This window comes from Hippoglossus stenolepis, chromosome 20 (assembly GCF_022539355.2).
Source record: "Hippoglossus stenolepis isolate QCI-W04-F060 chromosome 20, HSTE1.2, whole genome shotgun sequence".
Taxonomy (NCBI): domain Eukaryota; kingdom Metazoa; phylum Chordata; class Actinopteri; order Pleuronectiformes; family Pleuronectidae; genus Hippoglossus; species Hippoglossus stenolepis.
In genome coordinates this window covers 14904355-14924082 of record NC_061502.1, presented here as the reverse complement: position 1 = coordinate 14924082, position 19728 = coordinate 14904355, and the positions used below count along the sequence as shown (strand labels likewise).

The window sequence follows — 19728 nt, the reverse complement described above, 5'->3', positions numbered from 1 at the left end:
AAAACATGAGAGGCTGAACTCCGACAGCAGCGTACACTTACAGTAGTCAGCAGCCTGGCAGGGGAACAGCCAACGATACACGGGTACACCGCCATCGACAAACAGATCCACCCACAGTCAACATAGCAGTCACCGAAACATCTAATATTGTTTTCCTGCTCCAGATACAACCTCATCTTCTCCTCCAAAATCCCCAAAACTATCCACCGTCTCCCTTTCTTATTCTCTCACTCACTCTGCATAGCGCTCACCTGGACCTCTCTTTATCATCCAAATATCAGTGGAGAAGCCTGAGACTGCAGCACCCATACAGCCTGCAGCTCTCCTCAAAGGCCTCACGTATTGATGTTTTATTAACGCCGCCATGAATATTGAAAAGACACTTACTAATGAAGCCACGGAGAGAACTTCCAGAGACAATTTACAGAACCGGGGGAGTACAGGGACCTTGAATATTGCACCCTGCGCCTGTCTTTCTACTTTACTTCTCTACTCACTATCTCATTTCCCACGCCATGACCGGAACATCCCCCCACACACACACACATTACCCCTCAACACCCCCTCCCCTCATCGTCAGCCCCCTTCTCTGTTTTTCTTGTTCAATGAAATCAATGGATTGGAGAGGCTTGACGATCCGCCACACCCCCTTGCGAATATTAATCATAAATCACAGGCTCCGAGTATAATGAGGCTTGTTTCTAATGACAACGGGTGTGATGAATGGGTCTGTGGCTGAGCGTGGCATTATCATATAGCCATTCAGGGGTGTGTGTGCATGCCGTACGTGGAGGTTTGGGGCGGATGTGTGGCGACGGCGGCGGGTGGATGAGGTATCGCAGCTTTTCCCCCCGCGTAGCGTGACATTTCGATGGCAGAGGGCCCACGGCGAGCCAGCTCTCCGTGGCATTTCCAACAGCTGTTTACACACACGTGCACACTAACTAAATCTGTTTTTCGAGCACGAGCGCATGAGACTGTTTTAGCAGTGCATGTGCAGCCGTTCATCCAGTGTAGTTTACTGTAAAACACATGGATGCCACTTGAAGCATGCATGAGAGCAAAAAACACAAACCATTTGGATCATCACATAGCAGGTGACGTGCAGTGAAGGTGAAAATCTAAGAGACAGATTTGAAAAAACCTGAGGAAATAAATCCAAATGTGTCAACGTGACTACAAACCATTAAAAGGTAAAGGAAAATATATAACTAACCCTTTACTTTTGACTGGTTTATGCAGTTCTGAAGATGGTTAATATCATTACAGACTGCAATAGAACATATAAACATTAATTCACACCTGCCTGGCATATTCTTTTCCCTTTTACCCAATTTAGCTGTGTTTCTGTGTGTGTTATCTCCGGCTGCTCCATTAGTGAGCCAGGCCTCGTTAGAAGCCAAAATGAGCTGGAGAGCAGCTCTATTGATTTCAATAGAAATGTGCTTACACTGGCATCAATATAGCTGCATCTTTCTGATACCTCCCGTTAGAAGCTTCCCTCCTCTCCCCTCCTGCCTCCACATCCCTTCCTCCCTCCTCCTCCTCCTCTTTCATCCTTCCAAGCTGCTGATGCAGGGAAACCCGGGGCTGCACCAGTGCGACCACAGCTTGGATGCACCAGTACGACCACAGCTTAGTTTCTGCATCCTTGCAAAAGCTAAGTGAATCTGCATTGAAAAAACCCCTCAACATTCATTTCCCTTCACTGACTATGAAAAAAGCTCTGAAATGGATAGCTATTGGCTAACATTAGCAGGGGGCTCGTTATCTGTTGGCTTTTAGGGTTTGTAGTGAAACATATGTGCACAGGCCTAATCAGATCAGGTATTGATTGGTCCTCATAGAGGAAGCTTAATGTTCTCCCTGCTCCTCTGTGATCTCTCACTAGAGGGAAGGACGGGAGGGAGGATCGGAGGCAGAGTGATAGACTGGGGTCAAGGTTTACGGTGTGACTGCACTCAGATTTACGGGTCAAGGTTAGCCTGGCAGATGGCCATTCGGAATCAATGCCAGGCCTCTGATCCAAGCTAAGAGCCACATTCGTGCTGACCCGGGGAATCATTTGATGGGCAAGTCAAATGCACATCCCCGACCCCGTGATTGGGACGAGCTCGTTTGAAGAGGTGCAGCTGTCAAGACGATTTCTGGAGCAGGAGACGTGGCCTTATTGTAAATGACACATTGTTCACTAAGTGGAAATTTAATCTAAACTTCATCTCCGCAGGGTCCCCACGAACAAGGCAGCCTCTGCGTCGTCTTGTCTACCGGCTGACCTCCCCATGACCAGCTCTCTGCCCACAAATCCCATTTCACACCAGCCACGCTTCTGAAAAGGCGAAACAAAAGCCCGATCAGCAGCTGCGGCTTTAACGCATTGTGCCGACAATCGTCGTGAAATTAGTGGAACAAAGCAAAGCGGAACTCTAGCAGCACCCAAAACTATGCAGGGGTGCACCAGGCAGCATTGAGCTTCAAGGTGTCTCTTCCTACAGTGCAGGGAAGTTCCTGCTACTGGCTCCGGCTGAAGGAAGTTTTTGCAGCATCTCTTGAAGGATCCAACCAGCAATAAGGACTCTGCAGGGATCACAGCTCCCCTGGTCAGCAACATTAAATCATAGTCAAAATGAAAACAGCTTTGCACAAAAACTTGAGGTTAAAGTGGTGGATCTGCCAGCGAAACACTGGCATGATCATATATCACCAAAGACTGTAAAGATGGACGAATAAAGAAGCCAAAACATCCCTGATATGGATGCCACCATCTCCACAATTGACCTCATGTGGAGCTGGAGTCTGCAGCAGTCATCATGTTGTGGAGCCGCTGTATTAAAGTGTCATCAATACACACGCTCGACCAATTGTGAGTCAGTCTCGGCTGTCAATCATGACGTTTCACATCGTTTATATAGCATCAAACAACTAATGAATACCAAACTTTGATCAGTGTAACTATCTCAAATGACAGAAACCACCTTTGAGAAAAATATATTCAACGTTTACTTTGACTTTTTAGTTTGATCCATGCCCTATCACTAACATGGAGGAGGTGGGGTCTGTGACCTATACCTCAGTCGGCCACCAGGGGCGATCAAGATGGTTTGACCTCATTTTAAGGAAGCTTTCATTTCAGCATCTTAACGCGCACTGAGTGTCAGGTTGTAACGGCTGCATTAATACGATTGGATGTTCCTGGTCAGCTGGTAGCCAAACAGCTGACGAATTAAAAAAAGAACCTTGATTGTGGTTGTGTTACATTATAAAAGACAATTAATTTTTTTGAAATAATCCACAGAGCAATGAAAATAACTTTAATAGCTACATCCCATGTCCCATTACATCTTAATGCACCCGTCATGACCTCTTCAAAAGTTGATTAAAGGTGAAAAAAAGGCTCGTTGCAGGAAGTTACACCTCAGTATTATGTTTTGAAGAGCGTTCACAAAGACAAACCTAAAGAGGAAATGGACTCCTATGGATCAAAGTTACAATCAATGCTGCCTGGACTTCTTTGATATGTTTGTTAATGTGTGAGTGGGTGGTAATACATATGTGTATGTGTGTGTGTGTGTGTGTGCATATGTGTGCGTGTGTGTGCTACCCATTCGACTCCCCTTATTTCCCAGGATGCCGAATTTTACTTGCCCACACACACACACACACGCCTAACACACTCACACACACACGGGGAGTGCCCGGGGCCCGGCCGTACTAATGAAGCAGCCTGTAAGCAGCTACCTTCATTACATTCAATCCTCTGGACAGTGTCAACAATTACATTGCAGCTTCCCACTGTCAGAGCACACACACAGACACACACACACACACACACACACACACACACACACACACACACACACACACACACACACACACACACACACACACACACACACACAGAGTAGCTGTGTCTTCTTCTCAAGGCTAATGCTATAGCTGAGGTTGATGACGGGAGGAGTTCCTGCTTCCTGGTGGATGTTTGGCTCATGCTCCTCTGTTTAAAACCCAACCGCCTCAGTCCCACCACCACATCAGCACACACAGCTTCGGTGACGTCTCTCTCTGTATGGCGAAGGGGAAGCCAGGGGGCGAGGGAGGAGGAGGAGCGGGGTGGGGGGGCTGTCTAATAGAGTGCTCCACTTGCCATATTTCACACATCTCATCACTTATCCCAGTGAGACACACATACATGTACATGTCAGTGCAGGGGCGACCAACAGGGAAGCCCCCCCGGAGGAGTTTTTCAGGCATTAGTTTGACTGTGTATAGGAAATGAAGGACTTCTAATGATGAGGCGAAGGTGTATGGAAAGAAACAAGTCCAATTACGACTGGCAAGAATGTGCAAATTACTGTGATGTGTAAATAAATAATGGCGATCACAAACACGTAGGCTGCAGCAAGGAATTATTTTCAATGTTGCGTATTCTGTTCATTATTTTCTTGGTTGTTATTATCAGTCTTTGTTACAAAGGAGTGACTCCATGGAGTTTTAAGTGTCAAATATAAGGAGCATCCCTGGTTTGTTTCCTGTTATTCTCCTTTTCTATCCCCTTGTTTTCAAGTCATCTCTCTACTGTCGACTATGGAACTAGAATGACACTCATCAGAGAGCTCACACCTACATTTAGAGATTTTTCTAAAACTATTGGAGATATACTGTATATAACCTGTTGATTCTCTGTTGGATCCACATTATCTCAGCTACACAGTGGCTGAAACAACGTACCCCTATGAAACCACATTTAAATCCCCTAGATCTAGTGGAATCTTACAATGTTTAGAAAGTGATAAGAAAAATCCTGGAGCTGCACCTTTGAATTCTTTCCATGTCACATCCTTCCCTTCAGTAAAGGAAATTACAACCTCCTTATGGAGGTAATAAATGTAACTACCCAACATCTACTTATTTTAAATGTTTAGTTTTCATAAAATCAAACTGCATTTCCCAGGAAACTAAGGTGATCTCTTCAAATTGCTTTTTCCTGAGGACGAGTCTGAAAAATATTCAGGTTACGATCAAACTACAGGAGATACACGACTTGAATGAACGTTTAAAAAATAAAAAAATGCAAGCTGATGAATTTTCTGCCCATTGGCTCATTGTCCCAGCTCCAGTTACTGAGACTCTTCTAGTGTTTCCCTCCATAGATGCAAGTTGCATTTAGGTGCTGGCAGCCAACTTGGACGTCTGGCTTTTCAGCGCATTCGTGTGGAATTCCCAAGTGGGTCACGAGTATTGAGACTAATTTTCTCTCTCCATAAATCTGCCGCCAAATGAAAGAAGACAGAACAAAAAAAAACAAAAAAAAGGGAGAACAGGTGGGACAACGGAGCAGAACCGAGGAAATGGAGTGAGAATCTCCCTGAGTCACTCTTTCAAATGTAAACAGTCATGTGCCGAGATTGAAAAACCACCAGTCATGGCTGTTGTAGGAGCATAAATGATGCAGAAGGGCAACAAAACTGTAGAGCCAAGCCAACTCATGTCAGTCAAACGGGTCTGTGTGCACGTGTGTGAAGTATTTGTGGCTCTGAGCGGGTGTGTGTGTGTGTGTGTGTGTGTGTGTGTGTGTGTGAAATGTGTGGGCGGGTGTCTATTAACATTTGATTCCCAGGTGCTATGATCTGAAAGGATTTTGTGGTAGAGACAGGAAAGGCATGACGCTGAATAATGGAGGAGGAGAATATGGGAGAACACGTGGGGACACACACACACACACACACACACACATGCTACACACACACACACACACGCTACACACAAACACTGGGCTGAGGTCGGACATCAAACACACCTCGTTAGGGAGAAGCTGGCCTCCTCCATTATTCACACATACATGCTCCCCTCACACCGCTCTCTCCCTCACCTTACCGGGGGAGATGGAGTAAGTTGAGTGCAGACGGACAGCGGAGGTAAACAAATGAGAAAGGTGGGCTGAGAAGGAGAAGGAGGTGAGGGGACGAAAATAGTGAGCGAGAAAAGGCATTTTCTTCATATCTGAAGTCCAAAGTCTTGTAACACCGGAACTGGATTTGAGTTTCCATCGCTATAGAATCAATTAGTGATGAAAGTATGAATATTAAATTGTGAGCAGGCCAATGACTCATAAGAATGAATGGCATCAGAGTCCAGAGCAACTGTTCTCACTACAGGGAAAATCCTTTTTATTCGGGAACGATCAAACTAGCGTTGATTTCACGTCACCTTTGCATCCGTGGGCTTAAAAATAGAAACATTTCTCCTCCGTTCAGACGACGGAGGTTTCCCAGAAGCGCAAGTTACACACGCATCAATCAGAGCGCCATACCTCAACATGGCTGGTCCTGTGGGAGGGGAGGTCTGAGCGAGTGACGAGCCAATGGACACTCTGGCAGCGTGTCAAGATGGAGCCAAAGGGGTCGTTGCCAACGGTTACAGCCAGAAGACACACAGTGCTACACCTTTCTCCACCTTCTTGATACAGACGCTCATCTTTGTTAGGATGACCTCAAGCTTCTCTAATGGGCGTTATATGCATGTGTGAGGTTTGTAGTCATGAACGCATTTTGGGAAGAAAAATGTTCAAGGGACATTTTCAAGTTTTCTCTTTCCTCTGGTGTAATATAGAGTTTTTATGTTTTCACCCCTGTCCACTTGATTGTTGATTGGTTTCTAAGCAGGATTCCCAAAAAACAACTGCACGGATTTCCATGAAACTTGGTGGATGTGGAATGGGTCAGGGAAGAACTCATCAGATTTTGGTCCGAATATTTCAGTATTTCCAAGTAATAACACAAATGAAATTCATATACCTGAATATGAGCAGCATGTCTCCTTTAACACTTGCTGTGCAATGCTTTTCATTGTCTCAACTTTGCCTTGCACCGTTTCTTGTATTCCACCTCGACCCTCCTCAAACTGCAGCCCGCTCCGTTTCCTCTGTTTGCCAAACAACAGCAAAATGTCGAAAGACTGAAAACCTGAGTGATGTTGACGTAAATGAAGTTCCCCGTCTCTACTTGCAGTGAAGCAGATTTAATAGCTCCTGCTCTACAAAGAAGATCTGAGCAGCCTCAGTCCCCCCCCCCCTCTCTTATCCGACTGTGGATCCTGCCACTGATGATGGTGAAAGAGCGGAGAGGAACCTGTTGCTGTGGAGCACATGGAGCTTTAATATCTTATTTATCCTTTATTCTCAATGAAAGGACGAATCCTCATTAAGAATAGTACATGTTAAAAGAGTACCCGAGTGATTTGAGCCACAGTGAAGCGTGTGTGGATCTGAGCAGGCAACACGTGTTAATCAAACAGGTGGTTGGCAGCTCAGACAGCAACGAACACATGGACCGGCAATAAGCAAGATGTTTACTGTCAGGATGTCAGCGCACTGAGACTGACGCGTCCACGCAGTCGGCAGTTTGAAGCCGGTTTCGTCAGAACGCCGGACACACGTGTCGGTGCATGAAGGCATAGATGGTGACAGGTGACACGAAAGAGGAAGGTCTATCCTGACCTTCCTCTTTCGTGTCACCTGTCACCATCTATGCCTTCATGCACCTTTATGCATATATTTAATTGTGGTTTTATATGTTTTTGAACACTATGCATGTTTTTATGTCTTTGCTTCTGATTTGTTTGTTTCCGTTCAGTGTCTAACGATCCAGTGCAATGTCGACATTTGTCCAAATTCCTATTCCCTCGTTTTACTTCTGTTATGAGTCACTGTGTTGCATGTTTTAAATAGCCCCCATCAAGGTAATACAAATGTGTCCTGAATGATATTTCTATAAACATGACTATTCTCTTTTTTCTTTTTATTCTTCTTCTGCATGCATTAGAAATTATGAATAACTCTGCAACTTTAATTTTATATTTTTTCTATTTTAGGATGACTTTGTAACATCTGTCCAGGGACTGCAGATGAAGAATCGCCTCTTGGCCGCAGCTCCGGCGCATTCACAGCAACGTTTATTAATGTGCACCGTCCCCGCTAAATAAATCAGCAGATAATAAAATGAAATGTGAGACGCTGCAGCCGGGGAGGTCCTCGTGTCAAGAAAATGGTGACACCCCGCTGTGGCAGGGAAAAGTAACCACACAAATAATGGAGGGTAGACTAATGCATTTGTGCAATGATTCGGCTTAAATACAAGGTTGAGTTCACTTTCAAAAACTCTCACACTGTAACGCTGAGGCTGTTCGCATTGTTAGTGTAGCAAACGCTCTCAATGAGAGGCCCCCTGTGCAATGGGCCCCCAGTCAGCCGGTGATAGATGCTGGATGCAGGCGAGCTGACCTCCTCCTCTGAGTGAAACATGGGAGAGGTGCACGTTTCGGACACCTATTAGATGAGGACTGATAAAGACGAGCACGGCAGCGCATGAGGCCGCTGATGAATCAGTGACTTTTTTTCTCCCCCCCTTTCACTCTTCTTTTCCTCCGCTTGCTCATCCTCCCGCATCCTGCGCTCGCTCCGTCCCTCCCGGCGCTAATTAACACCTCAAGCCAGGACACGGGATCCAGTGGCAGCAGACCACAAGAGTGACTCATCAGTTAAAACCCACTGCTGTATCTTTTATCTCGATCTCCATCGCCATCACTCAGCGCAGCCTCGCTCCTCCTCGCGCAGGTTATCGCACGGGAGTGACCCGAGCCAAGGAAGGGGGGAGGGGCCCCATCACAAAAACAAACCAGGAAATGTCTTCTTTCTCCTTCGAAAAGTCTCAGAAGCTTTAATGTAATGCAAAGATTCCAATAAAACTAAATTGTGCAGAAAAAATGAAATATTTTGATTTAATTTTGATGTTGAATTAAAACACCCGATCCAGATGTTGCAGCGGAGAAAAATTACTTATATTTACCTCTGCCAAGGAGGTTGTGATTTCATCTGCATTTGTAAGCTAGTTAGTAGGACTAAGCAAAATCTACTCATGACCCAAGGAAGAACCAGATTCAATTTTGTCCGTATCAGATATGTTTTTCCACTTTCATCACACAAATTGGATTATTATTACTGGACATTTTGTTTGATTTCTTAGAAAATAATTCATAAAACTTGATGAAAAAAATCAATTAAGGTTTCATAAGGGCACTGCTGGGCCTTGGCGGACGTATGTGCTCTACTTGAATGCCATTCTTGGTCAATGTAGAAGTTACTACTGTTGTGGAACAGCTCTAACAACCAAACTCTAAGTGAACACACAAGAGTTTACACAGGGGACAGCTTTGCACGGCCCAAAAAAAAAATGCAAATCCGTCCGGCGAGATTAATAATGATCATTTCTTTGAAAAAGCTCCATGTTTCCTCCATGTCCTGTTTATCACCGCTACAAAAATAGAAAACAATAGCTTCAAGCTCTTCATGTCCAATTCCTGCTTTTTCTGTCAAAACAACATGAGTGCTGACACTAACAATCAGCAGCATCTCCCTTGCTCTTTCACTTACTACCAAATATATCAAGAGACATCTTCTTCATTTTTTTTGGGGTGGGGGGGCTATTCCGTGTCTCTCCCCCCCCCTGTGATTATCACCTCCAATGAATGACAGACTGTAACACAGTTTCTGTTTCGGCCAGGAGCGAGTGGGAACCGACCGACTCTCCTACACCAACGCAATCCAGTCTGGGAAAAGCTTTCCAGGCAGCCCTGATGGAGCTCTTCTCTGGAGAGTTGACAAGAGCCTTGGCGAGTGGCGGAGACTCTCCTCCAGCATCCACCGAACACCGTCTGCCTCTCGTCCTAACTCGCACCCCAATTAAAGACTATTTACAGTAAGGGAGGATTATTTCCATGGGCTATGAAAGCACGGAGAGAGCGAGGGGTGTGTGCAGAGGGTAGGAGAGTCATCCCCTCCCGCTCCAACACACACTCTCCAGTCCCTACTACTCGATGCTGAAAATAATTCCTTTGCAGTGAGGACTTAATTCTCATTCTGTGTTCGTGTCGCTGATCCTGTATTGTCTATTCTGGTCATATGGGCTGCCTGCCTTACTGCTGTCCACTGTGACAGCTGTGTGTGTGTGGGTGGGGGTGTGTGTGTGTGTGTGTGTGTGTGTTGCACAGAAAAAGAAAGAACAAGTGAGAGCACGGTCAGTCAGTGTTTTAGCCACTGGTACAGTATGAGCCCCACCCATTCCTACGACAAATCCTTGTCCGTCCACACGCAAACAAAGAGCTCAGATATTTCTAGAGTCTAAAAACCATCACGGCTCCTGCTCATTGTCTTTAGCCCGGCAACAAACACGAACTTCTGCATAAATAAAAAAAAGAATCCCTCAAATTTGGTGTAGAGGCGATCGTAATATTTTAAGGATTGGAGGAATAATTTGAAGGAACAAGTGCGTGCCCAATTTGTGTGCTTTCCTCTCCCCCCCGTTTGGGTCTTCTGTTCCAGGCGTATCCCTCTCAAACAAGCATATTGTTGAACAGATGCCCACATATCGTTGCAAGAGAAACACCCCAGTAGCAGCTCAGAGATGATTCAAGCATAGACAGACACACAGTCAGGTCAAAGCAGGAAAAAAGAGAGGAATAAAATCATGCTAGTGGGTAGACATGCACCCCGGGCTCTCTGATTCCCATCCAAACCACGTATCTTTGTATCTCCAGTGAACCGCATGTTAACATCTATTTTGTGTTTTTGTTATCCTGCCATGATGTCAAGTATGTGCGGATTATTTCATTTTGGCTGTCTCAGTGTCGACAGAGTGGAAAACGTGGAGGAATCGAGATGTTTGCGATGCTAATAGGGACACAGACAGACCGGTGGCCGTGAGGGAGCTGGTTGCGAATCCACAAAACATGCAGGTGGGATGAGTGGGTCGATTTACATTCCGGTAATATCAGTGGTGTGAGACGTATCTTTAAACAATGAAGTCCTCGTTAAACTCTCAGTCTGTGTTTTGCTCAAGATCTGGAAAATCGTCCGAAACTGAAATGAGACGATCTGGTCTTCTTTTTGCATAACCAGCTTGTCCCGCCCTGACAACCATCGCCTAGCAACAGACCTACAACCGGAAAAAAGTTTTTCAGTCGATTGAAAATGTTGAGGTGTTATTTTATCATGTGCACACGAAGCTGTTCAGTTGAGTACTTGATTTCTTGGCGTTTTCTCCTCGCCTTTAGTCGCCATTACCTCTTTGAAAAAAAGTTTGTCACAGAATCGCAATGAATCATGGGATGTGGGATCTACGTGGAGCCTACGATGCTCGGGGGGGTGGGGGTGTGGAAGGACGTGTTTGTAGGCCGCATTTGGAGGAGCCTTTGAATTGGGACACCAATGTGACACAATCAGTCTTCAACTGCAGCCTCAGAAGGATGTGTCCCCCGAATTGAGACACAGCTACAGTCAAAATAACAGTTCATGTCCATGTTGTGTCTGCTTGTGGTTTAATGGTGGATTCGCATTTTCACTTGGATAACTGGAAAAAGTAGACATGATGGTACAAATGCTTACAAACTACATTCTCAATTTACAGTTCCTCTGTGCTATGGTCAGTCACTGTTGATCTGCTCCGTGTTCTGACACACATGTTGTTTCCAGTTGCTCTCCTTTCTTATTTTAAGATATATTTTTTGGGGCAAATTTATAAATATTTAAAACGTCCAACTGGTTGGATTCATGGTGCAGCATCCCTCACTGGCTGCCCACCACTAAATAAAGCCATTTGTGGTTTTTGTTGTTGTGTTTGCAATTAATCCTTTTTCTATAATAAGAGAATCCATGATATATAAATACAAATAGATTATCGGACATATTGCACTTTGCGCAGCAGCATGAGATCCACCTTTTATCGAATGGAACTCGAGCTCTGCTTTTAGTAATGCTACCAAAATGTCACAAAACCTGAAGCTAGATCACATGCTCAGAACAATAGTACAGTGGAAGGCATTCTGGGAAACGTAACTTCCTCCCAAAGAGCTGAGGCAGACAAAGCAGGCTGGGGGAAATGGGGGAAATCCAAATCAACAACTTAAACTACAATCACAAAAATATCTCTGGCAAGACCAAATGTCACAATCTGATGATTTTTGAATGAGTGATTGAAGATTTCCTATAATCGTGAAACACTTGTCTTGTATTGTAGACGGTAGATTGAGTCATTCAGGCACAGATGCTGAGAGAAGATTGCCCCACAACCTGGCAGACACCCACACCGCGTCGGAGACAGATGACTGTGTCTTCCAGTTTTGGTCAAGGTGCTCTGGCACGCGATGCCGCCTCTCGCTGACATGACTCCTGTTTCTCTAGTGAGCCTCTTTGGCGCCTGAGCTGTTAAGGTGAGCTTGGGACAAACTCCAGAGATTAAATCATGTGGAAAAGCAGATTAAATAGTTATTATCCTATCTGCAGCCAGACAAGTACACACACGAGCAAGCACGCGTGCATGCTCGTGAACCAATACGTACACACACAATGCACGAGGGCAAAGGGGAAATACACACACACACACGCACGCACACACACACACGATCTACAGCAAAGGATAAAGCATTTTGAGTCGAGTTTGAATGACGGTTCAACATGTATCCTTTCAAAATGGGCTATTATCAACACGTGTTTTGTTGAAAAGCTGCCACAGTACAAATGGATCTCCGCAACGCCAAAATAAAAGCTTACACCCATTCTGCAGGAAGTCCCAGAATTAGTTAACAGCGGGATTGAGAGACTGATCTAAACATGGTTGTTTTGGGACGCCTGTCTGCTGTACATTCTTCCTGATAGACATGTAAGTTTGGAGAGCTGCCCACACATCCCTGAGCCTCTCTCTGTGGTTACAACCGAGGGAGATAGAGAGAGAGCAAAAAAGAAAAAATGGAGGAGCGAGACAGACAGAGAGAGAGGGATGGAGAGAGACGGAGAGGGAAGAGGGAAAAATGTGTGCTGTCTGTCACAGGAGTGGAGCTCTCCTGCACCGAGCTGCTCATTGGAAGCTCGGCGCAGGAGAGTCCACGTCTCTTTGAGGAAGGGCTGCAGTTAACCCACACACTCTTTAGCAGCCAGCATGAATGGGGCCTTCTATGGGCTGTGAATCAAGCCACACATCCAAGAGCATCCGTGGCTCATGCATGGAGCGCTGCCGTGTAATAATACCGTATGGTCCCACACAAACACACCGGCTTTACACAGATTAAAAGACACTGAATGCCTTTTGCAGGGCTCTCTCTCTCTCTCTCTCTCTTTCTGTCTAGTAGCTACTAGCCTCTCTCTCTCTCTCTCGTTCTGTCATCCTCTCTCAGTGTATGATCATGGGAGGTATGCATACAGTAGCTATATTTGGGGCTAGGGGGATTTGCTAAGCTGTGTTTTCCAGCCAGAGCTCAGAATTAGTGTGCAAAGACAAAGAGCAGAGCAGAGTCACATGCATATATGCACATGCCGCACATGCACACATATTTCACACACACACACAGTACGTGACTGTCCATTTCAGCCATGGACAAATAAATCTAGTGTGCACAGATACACAGTCATCATGACAAGTGAGTTTCCTAAATAAAAGAAAACAAGACTTTTTATACACCTTATAGCGCAGTGCCCATTGTGAACAGGTCATGTGAACACACATGACCTGTGGTGATGCTGGTTGTAGCTTCCTTTCTGAAACTGTAGAAGTGACCTGCAGGAACTATTAAGTAAAGTTTCGCTGCAGGACCCGGTCTATAGAACCCTGAAGCTGCAGCACCACTGCTGCACAAAGAGCTTTTCACCTGTTCATACAAAGTTCGGTGAAGGACCCTGAACGAGTTGTCATTGCCATGAACCCTCCTGTTGACGTGATGGACAACGTCACTTAAAATGAAGAGTCCCAACCGCCACTGCTACAGAGCTTTTTTCAAAGTTTATTAATATTGATCATATTACGCGTCCAAATCTGACATTGCACTTCCTTGGGCCCTTAAAATACATATACATATAAGTGTGAAGCCGATACGATGAATAGTTAGAGAGATACGTGTTCCACTGACAGACGGACACAGATTTCTGGAATTAGTAGATAGATGCACATCACAGAAGTGTTCATGTAAATTGTGTGTATTAAATATGACACCATGTTGAATTAGTATCTCTGCAAGAAAGTAAATACATATGTCTGAAAGCACATTTAATCTCAGGTACGTTTGCCTGGTACTTTTCAGCATCACCTAAATTCACATCTGTATTTCTGCATTCACAAACATACATGCATCAAGTGATGCAGCCACACATATTTAGCCGGAGTGAGTATGTGTGTGTGTCTCAGACCCTGAGGCAGACCCAGGGAGAGAGACACAGGACAATTAAAACTAAACAGGGAGAAACACTGACAGCTAGAGACTGGGCACTGAGCACTCATGCATCAAAATACACACAGACACACACTCACGCACAGGTAGAAGGAAAAAATAATAATAATACAAACACACATCACAATAGGCTGAGCACAGCGTGAGAAGCTTTCATCCACTCCTAACAAAGCTCACATTTTCAGTGTCACATCTTTGACAAGTGACACCATGTTCACCCCAATTATCCTCTTTCAAGTGAGCTACCCCTCCTCTTCCTCGCAAATGAACCCCATCACTTATTTACACGTTCCACAAAATACATACATTATCTGACACACGCATACACACACACACGCTCGGACACAGCAACCTCACCTCCCTTGCACTGTGTCCAGGGTCTAAACAGAGCTGTCCCCTGGGCTCTGTCACCTGTCTAGAAGGATGTGGCAAGGAAGATCCAGTCGACCTGAATGTTTGGAGCCGTGCTTCCTCGCAGCGGCACGACAGGGGAGCTTTTGCTGTCATAATACATCATCTCACAAATATTCCCCGCCTAATGAGGGAATCACACAGCGGTCCGTGTAGCCACGTGCAATCCTGCCGTGATTGGATTGTCAAAAGGCTAAAGGTCAGGTACAACATGGCGACTTAATGCCACCTTGCACGTTTAGCCCCCCCCCCCCGATTCCAAACACACACAGATACATCAGAAAGAGAAATAATCCTCTCTGTCTCTGGCAATCTGTCATATTTGCTGGGGATAAAGTTGGAGATTTGAGTGACAACCAGAGAAATTAACCCCCTCTGATGTGGCAGGGGCGATACTATAGGGTTAAAATACTCTGACCTGCAGTTGGTGATACAAAATTAGGCAAACTACATGCTACACAAACAGAAACCAACACACAAGCATGTTTATTCGCCCCTCTAACACCGACTGCTCACTGTTTCCCTTCACACACTCTCCAGATTCCACATCACACAGTGATGCGGGCTCGACAAATGGTGATTGGGGGGGGGTGAAGAAAGTGACTTGAGATGGGTCGATCCTCTTCTACAGGCCTGGGTGTTTCTATCTGATGCAGTATTTACCGTGGTAAGGTCAGTACCGCACTGATTTGTGAGTGACGCTGGGTTTCAGCACCACGGACAGCGCTCTCACTCTCTCTCTCTGTCTCTCTCTCTCTCTCTCTGAGTGAGGAAGAGGAGGAGGAGGAGGAGGAGGAGGAGGCATGAAAGAGACGACGGGTGGTTGTGGTGCTGGTGTTGTTAGTGGTTCTGGTGGTGGGGGTTTCCCTGGCAGATTTCAGGAGAGGGGTCTCCAACACAGTCATTCCTCCATCGCTACACATCGCCTACCACCACCGCCTCCTCTTCCTCCTCTTCCTCCTCCTCCTCCTCTTCCTCCTCCTCCTCCTGTGTGCGGATTTACATACGGTGGAATACCGTGATGTGTGAGATCACGGCTTTTCATGAAATATTGATCGACCCAGCCTCGCACACAGGATGGACAGATAGAGAAGGAGAGGAGGGAGGAAGAGAGGATGAGGGAGGAAAAGAGAGGAGGAGGAGGAGGGGGGTGTTCCTCATCTGGACATGCATCCACCACCAAAACCACCACCACCACCACACTCCTTTCTTTCACATTATCCTGAAAAAATGTGGAAGGAGTTCCTATCATGGCAGACGACAACCGCTGGATTCTCCGTGTGTGATGGTTGAAACATGACAAAGCAATGGCACACACACACACACACACACACACACACACACACACACACACACACACACACACACACACACACACACACACACACACACACACACACACACACACACACACACACACACACACACACACACACACAATGAAGGCCGGCAGGGACCAGATCTGACACCATCCGCCGCCGTTTCCAATCCTGGCCAAGTGAGAGACGCGCCGTCATCGCGTTGCGTTTAGAGGAATGTGCAGGAGGCTTTTTTTACGCGTGTGCTCCGCCGCCAGAGCTTCTTCATCTCCTCCATCCTCCTCCTCCTCCTCCTCCTCCTCCTCCTCATCATCATGTCTCATGTATAAACTCCCCTCTCTACTCACTAATGCTATTCACACACACACAAAAAACACACATCCGACATCTATACATTTTTCACCCCCTTACACACACACACACACTGCTTTTCCTCACATCATCCCATGGCTCCTGAAAGGCCGAGGATGCGCTTATCATCTGCCAACACCAAACACCATCCACCTTCAGCTGCTGTCGTGAGCCACACTTCAGAGGAAAAGGAAACCGCTGTGGTCAGCTGAGGTGTCAGTAATGTAATCTACCGCCGGAGCCTCTCCACACAACACACGATCAGCTGTAATTTCCAGCCCTGACACGCAGATAGGGACATTAATTATTCAATGCACATAAACTGAGCCGCTTCTTCCTTCTCCTTTTTTTCTCGACAAGGAATCGAGGCTACAGCGGCGGACGCACACCGATGCAGGGACGACTTCCACCGCATAAGCACCGGATGATATGTAGCATTAAAGGGATGGAGATGGAGGGGGGGTTGGGTGGAAGGCTTTTTAAATCCGCCTGCAAGAGGCTGCAGAAGCCAGGGGAGAGAGACCGAGGAGCCGCCGCCGCCGCCGCGCAAAATCCAGCCGACATGTATGACGATCCAAAACGAACGCATGGAAATGTCATGGAAATATGAGAAAGAGCGCGAGAGGGGGAGGGGGAGGGGGTTCCTTGCGTGTTACCTGTCAGGACTCCGACCCGGATTTGGTGGTCGTGGTTCGTTAAAATCATCCCGTCCGACGCCATGTTCAGCAGCGCTGTCGCCCGCACCGAGAACTCGCGGCAGGGCCCAGAGCCGAGCGCATCGAACTCAGTGGGGAGAGGGAGGAGAGGAGGAGGAGGAGGAAGAGGAGGAGGAAGAGATGGGAGGGAGAGAGAGAGAGAGAGAGAGAGAGAGAGAGAGAGAGAGAGAGAGAGAGAGAGAGAGAGAGAGAGAGAAGGGAGAGAAAAGAAGAAAAAAAAACAGCCAGGCCAGATGAGTGGAGAGCCGAGTGATCAGTGGGACACCTCCGGATAAGCGGGCAGGATGCGGGGGCCGCTCAAACCGCGCGCATCGCTCAGCTGGCCGCCTGCCATGGTTGTAGTGTGGATCCCAGATTAATTCTCATGGAGACCACTATTGATTTCCCGCGGAGCTCCACTGGCGCTCTCTCATGTCGTTCATTTCATGCCATGTTTGAGACCCGCACATTTTAGATCCCGTATTCTGCCGCAAGGCCTCAGAATTGACCCCCCCCTGGTTTCAGGAGTAATAGCATCAAAGGATGGCTTCTCCAATCTGGAGAGCATCATCTGATAGGGGCCCCCCAGTAAATGTCCCCTCACCCCCCAACTCCTGCTATAGATGAGATGCACCCTGGCTTTTTGCAGATTAAAGGGGCCCCTCTAAGAGCCCGGGGCCCCTCTAAGAGCCCAGCGCCCCTGAGATGTGCTGCATCTGGACGCAGAGGCTTGAGAGTGGATCACGGTCTGACCTGTAAAAAATGCAACCACATCCCTGAAGCAAAAAAGCACTGCTGCTATTAATAGACTGGCTGCACGCTTCCATGGTGTATAATTTCTCTTGTTTATTCTCATGGAAGAAAAACAACACACACACACACACGCCCATCCTCCAGCTTCTGTTGGGAATCTATCAATATACATAATGCACTAACACACGTTAGCGCAGGAACAGCGGGGGGAAATGGGGCAACTCCTTCCAGCTTGACTGGCTTCGTCTGTGTCCAGTGACCTGACCAAGAGAAGTGACACGATTTCCACACTTTATATAGTGCGCCAATTCCCTCCTCCATTGTGTTACAATTAGCGACAAGAGGTGTGAGTCTGCCAAGGTAATGAAATAAAGCCTCAGGCCTTATCTGGCATCTTAACCTGAGTTTGGACTCAGTGGAACTTCTTTTCCTCCTTTTAATTCCAGCACAACACGACCACAGACCTATACTGCCCTGATTCACACAGGAGGTGAATCATCTTTTCATAACTTAAAATTAAACAAGAATCTATGTATGGAACCCAGAGGGATGCAGATTCTCATTTTAATGTTGGTTTTGACACATTTCTTATGACGCAGAGTTCAGCCGACTTACTGGACACGTACCAACCCAGATGAAATGCTATTGTGGCTCTTACATCCGCCAAGGACGTTATGTTTTAACCCGTTTGTCGTTCATAGGTTGTTTTGTTGCTGGTAGGATTATGCAAAAACTAACATAGATGTGCCATAGATGCTAATAAACTTAAAGGCTATAATGAACATGCAGACACATTAAAAAAAAACATAGTTTCAAACAGAATTTTATTGATCTTTACATAAACACAAGGAACATAGTAAACTTACTTTCATACAAATAATTTACAATACAAATTTCCAGCTATCCTCACAGACAATGTATTGAACAGCTGTCCACATACATAAAGCAAATAAAGGTTAATTTATTTTTCATATAGAAAACACACAGGTCTTACAGGAGATCGGCAGAATTAATGGAATTTGTTTGACGTTTATAGAAAGAAGTTTATTTGCTTTGTTGCCTTATGTCAGATTAAAGGATGGATACATTTTAGAGAGCTGATCATCTTATATCTTAGCGTAAAAGCTGGAAAAACCCTCCTTTCGAAGTAAAAAAATATACTGACCAACAGACATTCTATAGGTTTGATGTGTAAACAAATAATGTAAAATGAAAAATTTGAGGGTGTATATGGAGAAATGTGCTGTAAATATTTCTTGGCAAGGTTCAATGCATCCGTCCCTGGGTGACACCAAATGCACCGTAATACTCACTCATGCATGAGTATGTGCATCCACACATCAACACTATAGGAAGCTATAGTTCCATGTTTCATAATTCAGAAAAAGAGCGCAAACGGTAAATGGTAAAGGAGATACCTTCTACAACCTATTTTATGTAATACTCTACGTGGCATAAACAAAATCGTTGCGTCGCAAAACTATCTTGTAACATATACTTTCTTTTAGCAGATATACACAGGCTTATTAAACGCTGCTTTCCCGTTGCCACTCAATGAGTTTGCCTATTCGTTTTTTCCTCCATCATGTTTGACGTCACAAACCTGCCAGAAACTGTCACTGTTCTGTCAGTGTTGCATCTTGCACAATATGATGAAAAGTCACTGTAGCACTTGTACTGTGCTTGTACTTGTGCTACTGTGCAAGATGTAAAAAACAAACAATAAGTACACAAACGTTGGTGACTATGTACGCTAACGGCTAACGCTCGTCACAACATCGCACCAGAAAATGTTTAGCATCAGCGTCCGGACTGCCAAAATAAAGACAAAGACACGATAAAGCCAGATGTTAGTGGAGTTTTTGACCAGTGGAAAAAAGTGGATATACATAGTTTACCTGTGTGTCAGTGGTTGGTTAGGCTGTGGTCAG

The 19728-nt window shown here is 45.8% G+C and overlaps 1 protein-coding gene across 13 annotated transcripts in view; it reads right to left on the bottom strand.

Annotated features, from left to right (window-relative positions):
• gphnb (gephyrin b) overlaps positions 1 to 17170 on the bottom strand; it is a 76017-nt gene extending 58847 nt beyond the window's left edge. For 6 of the 13 annotated variants that reach the window (XM_035144553.2, XM_035144554.2, XM_035144557.2 and 3 more), the window contains exon 1: positions 17006 to 17167. In XM_035144553.2, the coding sequence (XP_035000444.1) occupies positions 17006 to 17069 (64 nt within the window). In that variant the 5' untranslated portion in view covers positions 17070 to 17167. Of the gene's footprint in view, positions 1 to 17005 lie in introns of all 13 variants that reach the window. The other 7 variants (XM_035144565.2, XM_035144561.2, XM_035144555.2 and 4 more) reach the window with 4 other exon arrangements.
• Between the last annotated feature and the right edge of the window lie 2558 nt (positions 17171 to 19728).